The sequence below is a fragment of the Miniopterus schreibersii genome, assembly GCF_964146895.1.
Source record: "Miniopterus schreibersii genome assembly, chromosome: 12".
In the NCBI taxonomy this organism is placed as follows: Eukaryota; Metazoa; Chordata; class Mammalia; order Chiroptera; family Miniopteridae; genus Miniopterus; species Miniopterus schreibersii.
In genome coordinates, this window is record NC_138112.1 from 57,152,597 (window position 1) to 57,170,383 (window position 17,787).

The 17,787-nt window shown below is 49.0% G+C and overlaps 1 protein-coding gene across 6 annotated transcripts in view; it reads left to right on the plus strand.

Annotated features, from left to right (window-relative positions):
- The first annotated feature begins 4,314 nt into the window (after positions 1-4,314).
- CD44 (CD44 molecule (IN blood group)) overlaps positions 4,315-17,787 on the plus strand; it is a 79,269-nt gene continuing 65,796 nt past the window's right edge. For 4 of the 6 annotated variants that reach the window (XM_081153801.1, XM_081153802.1, XM_081153804.1 and 1 more), the window contains exon 1: positions 4,629-4,862. In XM_081153801.1, coding sequence (XP_081009927.1) covers positions 4,796-4,862 — 67 coding nt within the window. In that variant the 5' untranslated portion in view covers positions 4,629-4,795. Of the gene's footprint in view, positions 4,863-17,787 lie in introns of all 6 variants that reach the window. The other 2 variants (XM_081153806.1, XM_081153803.1) reach the window with 2 other exon arrangements.

Below are 17,787 nucleotides of genomic sequence, written 5' to 3' on the forward strand. Positions count from 1 at the left end.
TATAGCTGTGAATATGTAAAATGGAGTTTATTCTTGTATCATTATGTACTAATTATTGTATTATTTGCCATACAAACAACTGTAAACCTCCTTTTGCCTGCCCCTGTATATATTAACCATGGGTGTGACCAACACACATTACGCTTAAATGTTCATTAATGCAGATCCCTTAAAGCCTTCCAAAAGATGTTTAACTAACAATTTGCTTGGAGAGGAGAGAAAATGAATAAATAAGAATTTTTGTTACTACATGTACTTAAAAGAAACACAATTACATTTCTTTGCAACAATAGCACATACAATATATTCTTTCATTTGTCTTCTTCCCAATTAGCTTGCTACATAAAGTCACACATCATTAATGCAAATTTCATCCTCAAAAATTCACATTTTTAACTAGTTACCATCTAATTGTGGAGTTGGTCCTATTGGCATATTATTTTAACATCCGAAGATCTGTGTAAAACTCATTTTGCAACCGACATGGACATATCTAGAATCTAGAGGTGCCTTGTCCCCTCGGAATTCCCAGGGTGCAGCAGTCACACTGACTACCTTAGTTGCCATAATTTGAAAGCCTTAGTAATTCTAAGGCTTCCCAACTCCATTATTACACTTGGTTAGCTTGAGATTAATCAGTCATTCAACGTCATTTATTTATCATGAAGATTGCTTCCCAAATTACTGGTTTAGACTTTACTAATAATTATTTCACGAGAGCTTTTTCCCACTGTTTATTTGCACGTGCAGAATTCACACTGGGAGGGTGAACTAAGAATGGATTTTTGTTTTTTGCAGCTTAACTGCAATAGCACTTTCTCTTTTCCTTGCCAGATTGCTCCTTCTCTAGGACACAGAATTGAATGTTGTCCCTTTAAAAGAGTCCAGTGACCTTCTGTATTTATAATCCTCAAATCCCATGGTTCAGGCCCCCACCTCCCATTCTCACACCACACACTCCTGCTCACATTTGGTTTAGACTTTTCTTTACTTAAGAAGAACAAGATTAATTGCTAGACAGAAGCCAGAAAGCCCCAATATTTAGAAAAAAGATAAACAAACACTGGTCTGCCAGAGTGAACCATGCTCTGGCTCTACTGGGTCTTCTGAAAGAGGTCACCTAGATATGACGCTGCTGCGCCCATTTGCCTAGAAAGTGTCCAGCTGTCTAAATGCTTCTACCTATCGGCTCAGTGATTCTTGAGGTCCCCTCTCAGGTGTGTTGGGAAGAAACAGAACAAGAGTCACTTATGCATTTATGTAATGCGTGCTTACTTAGCCAGAGATAGAGCCCCGAGAGCTGCACATGATAGACCTGTCCTGTCCCCAGGCAGGTGAGCAGGTCATTCATTGGGCCCCACGGTGAGGTAGGCACCCCTGTGAAGGTCTTGATGCCTTCTTTCACTTACTACTCATAACGAGCTGTGAGAGAGGTCTTCTTAGTTGTGTTCTGTGGATGAGATAACTGAAACTCCCAGAGGTTAAGTGACCTGAGTAGTCACTGGTTGATACCAGGGAGAGCCGGTGCTCAGACTTGGGCTTTCTCCACCCAAGGCTGTTGACTGCGCCCTGGATTCCTGCCAAATATGTGATCTCAGGTCAACCCAGATCAACTCAAGCTCTCCTTTTCCGTTTCCCACATCCCATAGTTTGGCTTAGAAAGGTTATCTGGTGCAGCACACGACAGATACTGAATATCTAAAATTAGTAACTTTAAGGATTTAATCTTTATGGAGGCTCCAGGAAGAGCATGGGAAAGTCTTTGTGAGACCAGTGGTGTGGGTGGTGTGTCTGGACTGGAACGAAGATGACAGAGGAGCTCAGAGAGGTGATCCAGGAATTCCCTAAGGCTGACCCTGACTCAGTCAGTCACCAGGTCAGCTTGAAATGAGTCAGTTGTGGAGTGGGGCCCAACAACCTCAGTCCCTCCCTCAACGATCAGGAAGCAGGCTCGCCCAATAGTCCCCCTGGGAGAGGAACCCTAATTGCAATCCCTAGAATTTGCATGCCCTGCTATACTTTGCAAAGCACTGTCCACCTGTTTACTCATTTGCTGACTCTTTACCGTACGAACTCGGAAGGGACCAGGGTTTGAGATGACCTGGTGTAGTAGTTTTCATATATTTTTAAAAAGTAAGAATCCTTTGTCAGAATGAAATCTCACACAGCAGTCTAGTGTGTAAGATCGATGTGAGTGGAACTTTCGCTGTTGGGACGCGAACAAAGGTGAGGGAGGCACAGCTCGTGCTTAAGCCTTTGCTTTGACCTCTGTGTCTGTTTCTGAGGGGCCTCCAAGGAACCTCCAAGTTCTATGGGACACCGTAAGACATTGTTCCTAGTAAATATCCACCCTGCTTCACTCCCCTCCTCCAAAAAATGAAAGCCGAACGCCTTGGAGGCAATGTGTCCAAGGCTACTCTTTAAGATTCTTTCCATGGAACTCAGCAGGGCTGGTTTCTCACGAGGTTAACGCCTGAGGATCTACCTGGGAGCCAGTTTGCCCTCTAATTGTTTTAAGAAAGTGTCCTCTTGGTCACAGACAACATCAGGGTCAACCCTGCTACAACTGACAGCGTTTTTCAAAGTGCCTGCTCTTCAGGTGGGGCTCAGAGGCACTGTCTTCATCTCAGGCAGGCCACCCCTTGAATCATGGAATGCCAGCCCAGTGGTCGGGGAGTAGGCCCAGTGATTTTTCAGTACTAAACATTTTCTCTATCGGAACTCGGACTATCCCCAATGTAAAAACTGACATGGCCCAGCCGGTGTGGCTCAGTGGTTGAACGTGGCTCCATGAACCAGGAAATCAAGGTTTGATTCCCAGTCAGGGCACATGCCCTGGTTGCAGGCTCAATCCTCAGTAGGGGGTGTGCAGAAGGCAGCCGATCAGTGACTCTCTCATCCTTGATGTTTCTATCTCTCTCCCTCTCCCTTCCTCTCTCTGAAATCAATAAAGACATATTTTTAAAAATACTTTTAAAAAACCAAAAAACTGACATTGAACTAGATGTTCCCCAGGAAAGGGTGCAACTCTTTTTTTCTAGGACTGAGAGCACTCTGCATACATATTGTGTGGTCACCGCCTGCTCATGAGCCTCATTTGCTGCCCAAGTGTGAGGCCCCTGGAAGACAGGGCAGGTCTCGTTTCTGCTGACATCTTGGAGCACTCACTACACATTTGATCAATTAAAGATGGACGAGTGCACTTTCTCTCCATTTTTCCATTTCTTCCAGTAAATAACAAAATCAAAAAGAAATTACATTCCCTCAGAAATTGTGAAATGGCTCCTTCGGGGTCTGGCCACAGTCACTGATAACCACTATCATTTTCTGTGTATCTCACCAGGCAAGAAGTCCATTCCTATTTGCTTTCAGTGGTCCACATTGGTAATTAATATTACTTTTGATTTTCAAAGATTAAACCACAGTATATTAGAGGTAGATGTGAAATGACAATGCAAATATGAGTTTTCAAACTCAAAATGCCTCCCTGAAGACCATGCCCATCTCCTTCCCTTTTGAGAATTACTGGGTAGACCAGATGGAGGGAAATGGATTAATGTCTGCACAGAAAGGATATAAATGGGAGCAAGAAAGAGTGGATGGAAGTGTGGGTGGGTGAGAGGGTGGATAAATGGATGCGTGGATGTGTGAGGAGGGGTGGACGGTGCGTGGATACACTGGTGACCAGGTCCGCAGGTGGAAGGACGGAGGAAAAGGCAGTGTATAAATGCATGTGGTGTGTGAAGAAGGGTGGACAAGCGCTTATGGAAAGATGAAGGGGAAGTTGTAGGGGAGGGTGGCTGGATAAATGGATGGACAGCAGGACGGATGGATGTGTGGGCCCTGGAAGGATGTAAGGGAAGACGGGTAGATGGATGAACGGGTGGACGGAGGATGTTGGGGAGGATGGGTGGACGAGTCAGGTGGATGGGTGCAGGTGGATGAGTGAGGGTGGACAGGTGTGGGTGGAGGGGTGGACGGGTGCAGGTGGATGGGTGCGGGTGGATCAATACAGGCGCGAGCCTGAGACTGTGGGGTACACGTGGGTTAGTGGAGCCAAATGCTAGCCCCAGGGCCGACCTTCATCTTTCTCTGAACAGTCCTGATAAGAGGCAAAGCTCCACCTGAGGGGTGGGGACTTGGCTGCTCTTTCAAGGGGAAAAGAAAGCGCTCTTCCTCTCTCCCCGAAGAGCCCCAGCCCTCCACCCCAGCTCCCCACGGGGGCAGGGACGCGCCACGGCCCCAGCTTCGCTCCCAGCGCACGCCGCTGCCTGTGAAACCCGGAGAGAACCCCCCCCCCCCCCCCCCCCCGCCAGATTCAAAGAGAAACTTAGCGGCGAGGAGAGGCCAGAGGCTGAGCCCGCGGGTGAGACTTCAGGGCTCAGGCGTCCCGGCCGAGGCCGCCCTTCCAGCGGCGGGAGGAAGCGGCGCGTCCCGGGCTCACCAGCACCCGCTCCTCCCCGTGGCGCGCGCGGGAAGCCCCGGCTCGGCGTCCCGCGGAGAGCGGGGCGGGGGCGCGGGGAGGGCTGGTACGGCCTTAAACCTCTGCCCGCTGCTTAGTCACAGCCCCTCGCTTGGGTGTGTCCTTCGCTCGCTCCCTCCCTCCCTCTTAGGTCACCGGGAGCCTTGAATAAAAACTGCAGCCAACTTCCGAGGCGCCCTCACTGCCCAGCCAGCCCCCAGCCCCTGACCGGCTCGGCTGCCTGCCTGCGTGCCCAGTCCCCTGCGGCCCCCAGCCCCGTGCGCCCGGACTCCCCGGCTCCGCTCGCTCGCTCCCCTCGGTCCGCCCGACACCATGGACAAGTTTGGGTGGCGCGCAGCCTGGGGACTCTGCCTCCTGCAGCTGTGCCTGGCGCAGATCGGTGAGTGCCCCGGGCAGCGGGAGGGCGCGGCAGGGGGTCAGGGCTGACCCGCGGCGCGCGGCCGGGTTGGCCCCGGGCACCGGAACCCGGCCAGAGCGCGCGACTTGGATTTGGGGAAGGAGAGCGAGGATTTGCGCTAAGCTGCTGGAGAGTTTGTTGGTAGAAGAACCATTCTGTGGAAAGGAAACGAGAAAGAGAGAGGAAAGTTTGCGGGGCAGGCTGCTGGCGTGCAGCTGTGGGCCAGGTCGCGGGAGCCGGAGCCCAGGGCGGAAAGTAACTGTACCCTTGGATGCGCGCGGCGGGCGCCTGGCGGGCAGGCTCCTGTCCCTAAGGCGCTGCAAGGCGGGCCGGGCTGCGGCGGGCCCGTGCAGGGCTGGGCACGGGCTGCTGGCCTGGTGGCGGTGGCGGGGGCACAGTCGCGCACGAGCGCTGGTGGCCCTGAGCTGCCAGGAAGGCCGCCTGGCTTCCTGCGCTGCCCGCTGCACATGGGTTTCAGAGCTCTTACAGTTGGCTCCCGTCATGACTGTTTGAGCCCAGTGAGAGCTTGAATCAGCTCTGCGGGGGAGGTTCTGGGTCTCCACGAGGTGCCAGCCGGGGGAAGGGAGTGAGAGGCGGAAAGGCCATGACTGGGCCAGCTGCTCAGCCCTTATAAACTCCTGTTTCTGCCAATCAGTTAGGGGAAATCCAGACAGTAATGTGGCTAATATTTCCTGCCTGGCCGCCTTAGGAGAGGGCCGGGAGCCTGGGCACCAAGGTTGCACCAGGGACCCTGGGGCTGGGGCTGCCAAATTCCACCCAGACAGGGTCTGTGCCTTTCTGTGGTTGGGGAGGGGGTGGCTGCGTGTGAGGTATTCTGGCGTGGCTGAGCTCCAAGTGTTTCTTTTCTTTGTCTATATATGTATGGATAATTACATGGCTGATTTGCTTATCGCTAGGAAAATTAATTTTTCTTTTAAGAAGTGCCAGCTGGGTCATTAAGACAGCTCAGCCTATGGTTAATTCTACCCAGCAGGTATTTATTAAACCCAGCTCTGAGGGTACCAGGAAAGCAAAAGACACAGTCCTACCTGGGTGCTTTAGAGTGAGGATAAGTGGAGATCTACCATTTAGATTCCTGAAATAGAAATAATAATAATAATAATAATAATAATAGGAATGACGGCACTAGCAAGCATTTATCGCACACTTTTGCTATGCCAGGAACTGTGCTGAATTCTTTACATGTGTTATATCACTTTATCCTCATGCTGGCCCAGTGAGGGTTACTAGCCTGTTTTACAGGTGGGAACAAACCGAGGCTCAGAGAGGTTAAATGACTTGCGGTGCCCACACAGTGAGAGGATTGGCGCTCCTATAAACCCAGCTGCATTAGCTTGTGCTTGGTCAGAATATGTTAGACTGTATGTATGGCATGGGTAAAATAAAGAAGAATTTCGGGGAAGGAAGGGTTGCGGTGGACCAAAGGCCTTAGCAGAGGCGGAAGCTTGGAGATCCAAAGAGCCCTTGAAAGTCAGAAGCACTTGGGGTGGGAGAGAAGAGGGAAGCTTGAGTGCAGGGAGAGCTCTGGGCCTGGCCTCGGAGACGAGGGGCCTCTGGGGAAGTTTATTTGTATGTTACCTTCCCGTGATGTCTTCTGCTCTGTTTCTGAGGATTCTGACTCTAGAGTCTTGCCAACCTGTCTGCCTGATTCTTTTGAAGGACCCCATCCCCAAATATTTGGCTCTGTCCTGACCCTTAAGATTCTCCCAGAGACCAGCAGGCTCCCTCCTGCCCCGCGTTTCCGTAGTCCCTTTGGGCAACATCATTTGGAAGAAATGCAAAAAAGTGCCAGTGGCAAGAACTGCCTGGACCCTGGCTTTCATGTGCTTGGAAAAGTGTTTGGAAGGAACTAAGACTTGGGAAGGAGAGAGACATGGCTTCCCAGTGGGCTGGGTTGGGCAGGCAGAGAGTGGAAGGAGAAAGAGGAGGGGGGAGGGGAAGGCACTCTTGTTGCCCCATTCCAAGGGGTGGTGGGCTCCAGGAGACAAAGAGGAAACTTTGGAAAGGGGCAAGGCTTGGGGGAGGAAGAAAGGCCCAATCTCCGAACTGCAAAGCAAAGAGTAGAGAAATAGCTAAATGGAGTGAAACAATATTGGATGCAGAAACCCTGAGCTGGAGAACAGACACCTTGAACTAGGTGTCATATGCGGGAGAAAAAAAGTGGTCCTGGCTGAAGGTCAGGTGGGATGAGCCCTCCTGCACACACATCTCTCTTCCTCCCCGGGGCAGTGGCCCACAGGTCATTGCTACAGAATGGCGCCCCTGCTGGTGAGAAAGGGGTGTGTCTGAGAGCTCTGGGGTTGGGGCTGGCTTGTGTCCTCTGCTGCCTCTGAGCATTAAAGGCCCCTCTTGGGTGTTGGAGCCTTGGCTGTGTTTTCCCAGGTGAAGGAGCAAGGCAGCAAAGCTCTCTTGCTGCTGAGGTTAGCATCAATTAATTCAGTGACTCCCCAGATACACAGTGGACTCCTACTTCCGGCAAAGACAGGGCGCCAGGTCGGTGTGTTTGAGGCTGACAGCCAGTAGGAAAACGTTCTATTTTCTTTCAAATTGTGCCACGCGGGAGGGGATGCTAAGCAGCATGAAATTCTTAGTTTGTGACAGCTCCCTTCCATTCATTCAAGAAACATTTTTTGACTCGTCAAAGACCCAGAGATGGGACTCCAAGGATCATTCAGAAAAACCCCTTCTGTTTCCCTAGGAGGAAATAGCCCCTGAAAGAGAGAGGTACATGACTTTCCCTCTCTCTGACAGTGTTAGGGAAGGACACTCTGCATACTTAGAGTCTCTGTAATATTACCATCATCAATGACTGTCAGGAGTCCCACCTCTACCCTCTGCAGTGGCGGGCAGGGTGTGGTCTACTGGTGTTTCATGCCTTAAATAGTATCTTAAACACTCATCACAGTTGTTTATTTTACTCCACAATATACCCCGTTTGAGTTTAATATAAGAATAATAAGATATATATTTCTTACCATAAAGCAAAGTTAATGCTCAGTGAAGAGTTTCTGTACTGCCTGGGCTTCTGGAGCTTCCTGAACCACTGCTGGATCCCTTAGAGTTAGGAGCACCCCAGTTTTAAAAGCCTCACACTCAGCTATTGCACCATATGCTCTTGGGTAAAGTAGGGTCCTAAGTCCCCAGGAAATACCACTTAATGAGCACCAGCTGTATGTTAGGCATTCAGCGAGGGGGCTAGCATAGGCTACCTTATAGAAGCCTCACAGCAGCGTGTATGCATTTAGCACTGTCTTAACCCCATTTTCTAGACAAAGAAGTTGAGGCTCAGAGAGATCACATAACTTTCCCAATCACACACAGATAGTTAGTGATGGAGTTGGGGTCCCTCATTGTCTCACATCCCCTGTGTTAGACTCCAATGCCTGAGCTCCTTTGATCCATTACTTTGCCCCTGGGGGACTTTGTAAATTATGTGTGGTTCTCCTTCCCTCCATCCCTATGGCCAGCTAATGTGAAGCCTGGCTAGGGGGTCTCCTCTCTCGCCCGGCAGGCTGTGGACTCCTGGCTGCCCTCCCCTCCCCTGGCCTGGCCTGCCTCTCCTCAGGTGTGGCCACAGCTGTCAAGAGATGCTAACCTAGTTATTTATTACTAAAATAAGTCAGTACCTTATCAGAGTCCAGCTGCCCTTCTAGACATGCTCTCATTTGCAGGCTTGGAAAAAAAGGGAGAGGCTGTGTTCCTTGTCTCAGAGACAAGTTAGGGCAATGCCCTCTGCCTGAAAATGAAGGAAGAGGCTCTGCAGAAGCTCTCCCGTGGACCCCGAGAGCATTAAATGCACTGACCCTGAAAGCCCCCTCTTCACGTGCTCATTGGAAACCCTCAGCGTTTAGCAGGTTGTGTGAGCCTCAGTGAGGGATGGTCTTGAGGACCCAGGATGACAAGTTCTCTATGAAAGTCAAGGACCTCGAACTGAAAGCCAGCGTGGAGCCCCAGGTGACACTTGAACAGCCAAGTGAGATTTCAGGTCAGCCTGCGATGTCAGATGGCTCCAGGCTGGGGGCCCCTGACAGAGCGGAGGTGGCAGGAGGTAGCTGGGCCTCCACAGCAGTCTGTCCTGGCTGGGGCTGGGCTGGGGCGGGGCGGGGCTGGGCTGGGGCTAAGATAGGGGCTGACTTTGTGTTTCCTCAGCGCCTCCGGTTTAGCTGATTCCGCCCAGTGCCTAAAAGGGAAGTGGCTCTTGTGAGAGAAGGAGCGGAGCAGGTGGCAGATGCCGCCAGACAAAGCACAGTCCTCAAAGGGGATCTTTTCTGCCTCAGAGAAATTCTGGGGGTTTGCACAGCCAGAAACTGATGACTCAATCTCCTTTGTGTTGCTGCTTGAATGGGAAGCACACAAACGTTCTTTAGAATTACCAGAGAGGCAACTGCCGCCTACCTTACACTTAAACCCCACTTTTCACTCACTTAGGAAGTTGACATTTTTCTTAAATGCGAGCTCCCCATGAGGTGGCCAGCAAGGGTGTGGGAAGCCAGCCCCATTTTCCAGGTAAGGAAGGGGTGCTTTCTAAAGTTTGTGCTTGTGGATCGGGCCTGACATGGACACAGTGACTCTGCGCGCCAGACTTTCCAGGAGACGGGATTTCAAATATGCAAATGCTCCACCAGTTGACACATGGTCTATACTTTGACTAAATGTTTATATATTTTCTACAAATAAATGCATGGGTTAGTGTGATTAGAAGTCAAAAACTTTGCAAGACTTTTTGCATAAATAAATTCACACCTCTGCAACTCCTTAATCAGTCTAGCATCTGATGAAGTCACTGTTTGCTTCAAAAATGTGTACTTTGGAGAGAAAGATTAGTATTCTTCTGTTCTCCATTTCTTGATCATTCCAACTTATGAAGTATCAGGAAATGCTGGCTAGAGGTGGACGCACACACGTGGGTGTTCCTGTAAGTCTATACGTGTCTGAACACATATAATGTGGATATTGCTGGTCAACCGTTAAGCATTTATAAGGTGTCCTCTATGGGTCCCACACTGTGTTGAGTACTTTGATGATTTAAATGTACTAGACATCGGCCTTACGTTCAGGGACTTTATGGTTCTACATGTATAACAGTGCAGTTGAGTGACAGCCTGGCCGATTTAGAGGGTAAGAATAGCGCTGCCAAGCAGAGGCACAGAGAGGAGGACTGGAGGAATCAGTGACAGAGGAGGGGCAATGCAGACAGGGTAGGGTCTGAATATATGAAGGAGAGGGGATGAGAAACGGTGTGCATATTTCTGTTACCCTGCTATTAATCTACCCACCCTCCAGTAAGTTAACTAATTACCTAGACAATATATTCAATAAACATTCGGGCACTGCCTGCTCAGTGCACCAGGTAGTCAGGACCGAAGAGGTCAATGTCAGGAGGAACGGCCCTTGCCCCCGTCTAGTGTAGAGTTTCCTGGGTAATGGCTCACTGTGCATCTCTGGCTTCCACATGCCAGATTCTGGTCATGTGCACCCCCACCCCAACTGTGACATAAAAAAAAATGCCTCCAGACATTGCTAAATTGGGGGAGGTGTTAAAGTTGCCCCCAGTTGAGAATCTTTGGTGTAACTGGATGGCAGCCATTCCAGTAACCTCATCTCTGATAATGTGGTATCTGGTTCTCAAAGGTCCTCAGTTAATCAGCCTAAAACTTCACAGTAAAATCATGCAGAAAGTCCTTTTTATCTTTGGGGACCTAGGGGTGAGAGTGATTTTCACACTCCTCAAAGGGGGAAAACCCCGAATCTGACATACCTTCTCTTATCTGCCTTCTGCTGTGTTGTGGGAGCCCCCTGACATTAGGGATTGTATCTCACTCATTTTTGTGGTTCTAGATCTTAGTGCTGGTCCATAGTTGTTAGCAGTAACTGTTGAACTGAAATGAGTATCTAGAATACAGAAATGACTCTATTTGTCTCTATGCATAGTATACCTGGACAGTACACCTAAGGTGCAAATACACTGATGTTATATGGTGACAGTGGTGATGGCATTCTTGCTCGGGGCAGGCCCAAGCAGGGTGCTTGGCAGGCCAGCTGCCCATCACAGGGCTCATGTTTTTTCTGCCCAAAGAGGGAAATCATCCATCTGTTTGTGGCTTTAGTGGCTCCTTGCTGGGATGTCTGTCTAAAGACAGGGTTACTATTCCTGAGCCAAGACGGGAGTGGGAGCCCGGCAGGATGATGACACCAACCCCAAAACTTAAGCCTCAAAATAGAGCCCTCCCCAGCAGCTGCCGCTTAGAGGTCTGGTTATTTTGGAGATGCTTACCTGAGGTTAGACTCCCTGGGTGAGAGGCCACACCCACACCCACACCCCACCCCTGCTTCTGGAAGGTGGTGGCAGCTGAGAGAATCAGAGGAACCTCACAGAGGGTTCTTGCCTTCTCTGTGGGTCTCCTGCAGCCACTAAAGGGGCAAGTCTCAGGGAAGAGTGACATCTGATAGGGAGCCACACTGGCAATGACAAATGGTGTGTCCTCTCCACAGAACTTGCCAAGTCTGAAGTTGCCCACCATGGGGACAGGTCCTGCCTACCGATGGCCCATCTGCCCAGTGAAACTTGGAGACAGGGAGTTAAACAGAATGGGGAAGGATGTTGTGGGGGAACAGAACCGCGAGGTACCAGATCTCCCCGAGTTTGGGGTGCTCTGCCTGTCTGGGTGTGTCCTCCTGAGGCAAGTGCCCCTCCTGAGCTCAAGTGTAGGCAGATAGGTCCCAGGGGGTGGGGAGGAGCTGAGTCACCAAGGAGGTGATTTGCAAAACTCAAGCCCCAAAAATCTTCCTTGAGTCTTCAGCTTTTGAGAATAAAGGTTAATTGCAAAACTCCAGGGGTGGGGGGGAGCTTATTCACACAGGTTGGTAATTCTGAGCATTTGCTGTGGGGTCATTGCCAGTCTCCTTTGGTGGTGCCTGAAAGTTCTTCTTTCTTCCCCACAGCTTTGCTTCAGAGTTAGAGCTCTCGAACTTGCACTTGCTTCTTTGCAGCTAGTTGTATGTTTTTAAGAAACCATCACCAATATTAGTAATAATAGCAAATACTTATAGAGTGTTAACCATGTGCCAGCACCATTCTAATTGTCTCCTTATACTAACTAACTTGTTTAATATAGTCCTATATACTTATATTCCTATATACTGGTACATTCCTATATACTAACTTATGTTTCTATATACTAGTATATTCTTATACACCAGCTTGTTTAATCCATGCACCAACCTTATGAAGGAGTGCTGTTATCCTCTGTCTCTTAGCTATGAGAAAACTGAGGCATGGAGACTAAGTAACTTGCCCAAGGCGACGGGGCAGGTAAACGATGGAGCTGGGATTCAAACCCAGGCATTCTGGCTGCTGGGCTCATGCTCTTAGTGACTCCATTCCTGTGCTTCTCTTAGTATCTCAGAATATCAGGCCACCCCCAGAGACTCCAGGATGGTACCTGGTAGCACCCTGGTTGTTTTCATAAACCCCATTTGGCAGTCGGGTGTGGGTAGAGGCCTAATGTCCACTGAGCTGGGTTTGCCCTCCTTTCGCACACGATGTCGGAGGAGGGGCTTGGGAGTTCAGAAATGAAAAGGAAGTTGTAATGGAAACTTCTTTCCATTCATGCTCTGAGCGGCTCATTCATTCCATTCCCTGGATAGAAGTTCTGTTCTCTTCTATGGGCCGGGAAGCTGGGGAGGGCGCAGGACTGAAAGGGATGGTGAATTGAGTTGCTTGCGCATTGCCACATCATTACTTGTCACCTGGACGACAGGAGGAGGCTGCTGATTGATGTTTCTCCATCACCTAGGACTTTGGCTTTTGCCTGGACAAAGCTAGGCAGGGAGCCAAATAGCAGCAAAATGTTTGCTCTCAGCTTAAGGCGCCTTGGCTGCAGGGCCCTTTCTCTACCAGCTAACATTGATGAGGGAGGGAGGGAGGGGAACTTGAGAGGAGGTTGCCAGGAGTCAGGCTGCACTTGCCTGGGCACAAGGCATTGAGCTGAAGCTGGAGGTGTACTGTAGCCCCTTTCCCCAGCCCTAGCCCAAACTACAGGACCTGGCTTCTATTGGCCCAGCAGGTGACCACTGCATAGGAAGGTGGGTTAGGCCTGAAGGCAGAGATGCATCATAAATTACCCATCTGTCTCCATTTCAACGCATCTCTTTGCACTGAGTAGGTCTGCAGTGACCTCTAGAAGAACCCACATACCAGTCATGGATCTAGGCAGCATCTTTTTCTATTTCTTCTCTCAAAGAGAACTCTCCAAAATATTAATTAGACTGATGATTATAAAGCTCCTTCACGCATATTCACCATTGTGCAAACTGAGACACCAGGGAGAAACTACAATTCCATGTAGTCAATACCCGGTCGCTTGCCTCTGGCCCAGAAGGTCGTTTCAGCTCAGGTCCCTGGCCCTAGTCTTCACACACTCGAAAAGTATTAAATGAGCATCTACTATATGCCAGTCACAGCTGTTGCCATTTCTGAGTGTGTCCAGTCCAAGAAGCAGAATCCAGCAGAGCTGAGCATCACCTCACAGCTTGCAGGCGACCAGCTAAGGTGACAGAATTAGCCCCACAGCCACCACTTCCATACAAGGATGGACAAGGGTGCCCACGAGAGCGCTAGTCACACACATGCAGGCAAAAGTCTGGAGGGGGAAGTGATGCTGCCATAGATGTCTCCTGCCCAGAAGTTTGTCTGTGCAGTGGATCCTCAGTGGTAGGAGGAGTTGTCTTCCCGGTGTCAGCCTTAGGGGTCAGGTACATTCCTCTAGACTTCCTTGAGTGACTTTTACTTTCCCTATGGTTTCCTAGCAGTTTCTCCCTGACATTTCATAAAAACCCTAAAAAGAAGTTCAAGGAATGCCTCTAAGCTGGGTTGTGGCAACCTGTTCTCTTCCACCCATGAACATATACACTTTTTAGGGAAAAACCTGTGCTTTATGTACACTTTTGTACGTAAGAAAGCTAGCCCCCAGCTGTGAGCCCAGTTCCTCACATATAGTAGGTGCTCAATAAATATTCAAATGGCTGGTTGAATGAATGAAATTTCTAGGTTTGACTAGCAAAGACATCTTTATAATTTACCTTTTGTGATTTAAAAGTTCTGAGTAATTCTTTTTCATCCTCTAAGAAAATTTCCTGGTCTTTAAACCCTTTTATTTAATTTCCTAGTGCCTCTTGTAGCGATCCTCAAACCTCCTTGAAATTGCTTTTCTCTGCATGCTCTCCAGTTGGAGAGTATCTTTCTTGAGATTTGACATGTCAGGCAAGGCAGGGGAAGTTTAGGGCCTATTAGGTTTTGTCCAGTAGAACAGAAACCCTGGTTTCCTACAGGTCTGTCTGCCTCTAGGTCCCAGCACTTACTTCCAAATCTGGCCTCAGGTATAAAGAACCCCCCCCAAGCCACCAAATCATGTTTTCAGTGGCACTCAGAGAAAAGATATTGGCTTTTTGGCCACCATATTAAAAGAAAAAAAAAGGGGAAGTTGTTTCTTTCAATAGTTTAATAACCTTCCATACCACAGACCAGCAGACGCTGAGTGGGGTTGGGATGGGAATGTGGAGGTTTGGCTCTGGAAGAGGGTTGTGTAGGAGGAGGAAGGACTGTGAAACAAGACAGACCTCCAGTTGAGTCCCCTCTGTGCCACTTAAGAGCAGCATGAGGTCAGGCAGTTGTACATGTCAAGTTCTAGAACAATGTTTAACACATAGAGCTGAGCGTCCAGCACATGGAAGGTGCCTCAAGAATAGAAATGCTTATGTTTTAGTTTCTCTCTGTTAGTGATTCACTGTGTGGGGCCAAGCAATTCATTTCACCCCACTTGCCTCCAATTTTCCATGTGTAAAATGAGAAGGTTGGGTTCTTGTTGATCTGTAAAGTCCGTCCCAGGCCTCATGTTCTATAAACCCACCACTCTGTGGGCCCACGAACACCTAAGCCTCACACAATTTAATGGAAAGAATGACACGACTCTAATGCAGTGCCAAAAAAAAAAGGTGATGCCTGGTTTGCTTTAATGTCAGAAGTGAATTATTAATTCGTGTCAGAAACAAACGTATGGACCCAGTTTCACCCTAAACTCCAGTGGGCGAGAATGACTCCTAGGGACGAGGCACTTTGCTCAGGGGACTCCACCGAATCTTCCCAACCGCTTGGGCGTGGGCAGATGAAGAATCTCTGGCCAGAGCAGCTAGCAACAGTCTCAGTCACACAGCTAAAAATGCAAGAAGCCAGTCCTGGGATTACCTGGAGGATCTGTAGGTAATGCCTGTTGTTTTAAACTCGACTTTACAAAACACTGCTTCAAGTGGCCAGAAAAACCAACCCCTGAAGAAGAGAAAAGATTGTGTCCTTCACTTTCAAAGCCCCTTGAGTATCTTGGATGTCTCAGCTTCCCTCAATGTTGGTGCAAAATGAACCACAATATTCAGCCAAAATAGTGCTTAGAGGATGAGCGCTAGTGTCGTATGGGTGGCTATCGGAATCTAAAAACAAGCAAACAAAAGAACACCCTCCCCCCCCCCCCCCACACACACACCAGAGCACTGGGCAAGGCAGGCCCTGGAGATGGTGAGTTGCTGCTTCTACTGAGAACCTTTCAGTCTCCCATGAAGATATATCTTTCTTTTCCATGAAACCAGAGAAACTCTTGTTGAGGAAAAAATAAATGAAAAGGAAGTCATAAAGACTTCCTTAATTAGGAGTTTGCTTAACCTGGCCAGAGACTAAATGCCATGTTGGGGTTCTGACCTTCCATCAGTCACTCAAAGTCCTTAGTCAGATAGCCATCCATCCTGGGTATGCCCATTTCATATTCATCTGTAATCCACCGACCAGAAGTTGAAATAAAATAGCAGATGGGTTGGGTTCTCATGTCACACACAACACTCTCTGTGGTTGCTGGCTGTGGTTCAGTCTGTATCTCCAGCCAGTCCCTAGACACAGCCCTCTAGGAGAAGTGAGAACCCACGTGGAGCCAGCAGAGGTTTAGCATTTCTCCATCTCAGTCACAGGATGACTGTGGGAGAGTTCTTCCCTTACTGGTTGCCACTGTTTCCCCAGTTGTAAAATAATGATGAACTCACCAATTCAGTTCATTAAAAAGTACTCTGTGATTGGCGCTATGGACAAAAAGTGAGGGAAGGAGAAGATTTCGTTTCTCTCTTTAGAGAGTTTGCAGTTTGGTGGGAGAAAACTTAAACAGATGAAAGAACTACACAATATTACATATCATCAAGTGCCAGAAGGTGAGGAAAAGCAGATACCTCCGTGAGTGGCAATTGCATGAGACAGCTTCATGTGGGAGTGGAATCTGAGGGTGAGATGAACGTAAGAAGACGGGCAGAGAGAGGAAAGAGGAGAGCAACCCATGGAAGGGTAAAGCATGAGCTGAAAAGTGTGGCTTGATTGGGGTCAGGAGAGGGCTCAGCCTGTCTGAATAGGAGAGTCTGTGTTGAGGAACAGTGAAGGATGAAGTTGGACAGATTCCAGGTGATCAAGTAACACTGGCTCCGTCTTACAAGATCCAGTTCTTCTGTTGCAGAGAAGTTCTCATGACACCCTCCTCAGACAATGCTAGACAGAGTTCAGAAGCAGGCCAGCTCCAACATTGGTTGAGATGGAACTTGGGCAACTTTGCCCGAGTTGGAGAGTGGCAAGTTAGGAGAATCCCGAACAAGCCCTAGAGCAGCAACAGCAAATCGATTTCAGCCCATGTCATGTTTCCTATTGATTACTAGAGGCTGCCTGGAGGCTGTGCTAAGAAGCCAAACCGTGGCTCAGCTACAGAGTTCTGTGATCCATTAGTGATGTCTGCCATGGGCACAATATAGAGGATTTGACCCCATGTATCACATAAAGGTCACCACAGAAGAGCAGTAGGCTTTTCTAATTTATGTTTCTGATGTGTGGGTAACTCAAGGAGTTTAGCCACTCACATCTAGTCAACTAGCCATCCTGTAGATTCTGCCTCCCTTCAGAACAATATAAATGCCATCTCCTACCCAGAGGAGTGATGTCGCTTGAGCCTTTTCTTATGATTCATTCCCACTGTGTTTTCCCATCACCCCAACTAAAGTTAGTTGCTGGGAGCCAGGAATCCTCTGTGTGAACAAGAGCCAGACTTCCTGGCAAAGGGCCCCTTCTCCACATCAGCTTCTCCATCTGCAAACTGAGAAGACAAAAATGATGCCTCACCCATAGGGGTGATAGGAGGAATTACCAGCTAATGTGAGTGAAGCCTTTGAAGATGAAAGGGTTGTATGAGCACGTTAATTACAACTTTTATCAGCCCTGTAGCCTCTGCATTCTCAGCTGCCACTCAGGGCTATTCTGTGCCTCCCAAAGCAGCCAGCAGCGGCATTCCACAGACTGGCCCCATGGGTCCACTGGTAGCATCCAAGTCAAGAAGGCTGGATTCTGAACTCAGACTGGCCAGCCCACTGTGGGCCGCTCAAGTTTCCCACTACTCAGACCCAAGGGAAAAAGCAAGCCCACTACCTGGGCAGGTAAGATAAAATAGAACCAAGGTATAAACAAAAGGCTCCATCAAGAGTTGACTAGAAATAGCCCCTGGGTAAGATTAGGACACTCTGCTCTAATTCCCACCCTGTCAAAGCCTAATTGTGTGACCTTGGGCTACTGGCTTTATCTGTCTAATGCTTCAATACACTGTGAACCACCTGGGAAATAATCCCTCTGCCTCCCCTAGACCTCTCCACCTTTGCTTGCTGGTGTGAAAGTGTTTTGTGCTGGTTGGCAGAAGCACGTGATGTAGAACTACAAGGTCCTATTATTACCTAAGGTAACTTTCTTCTTTATCTCTGTCTCCTGTTGCTGGTTGACCCCAATCGTTGAAACTGTATTCTTTGGAATGCTCCCCAATCTTCT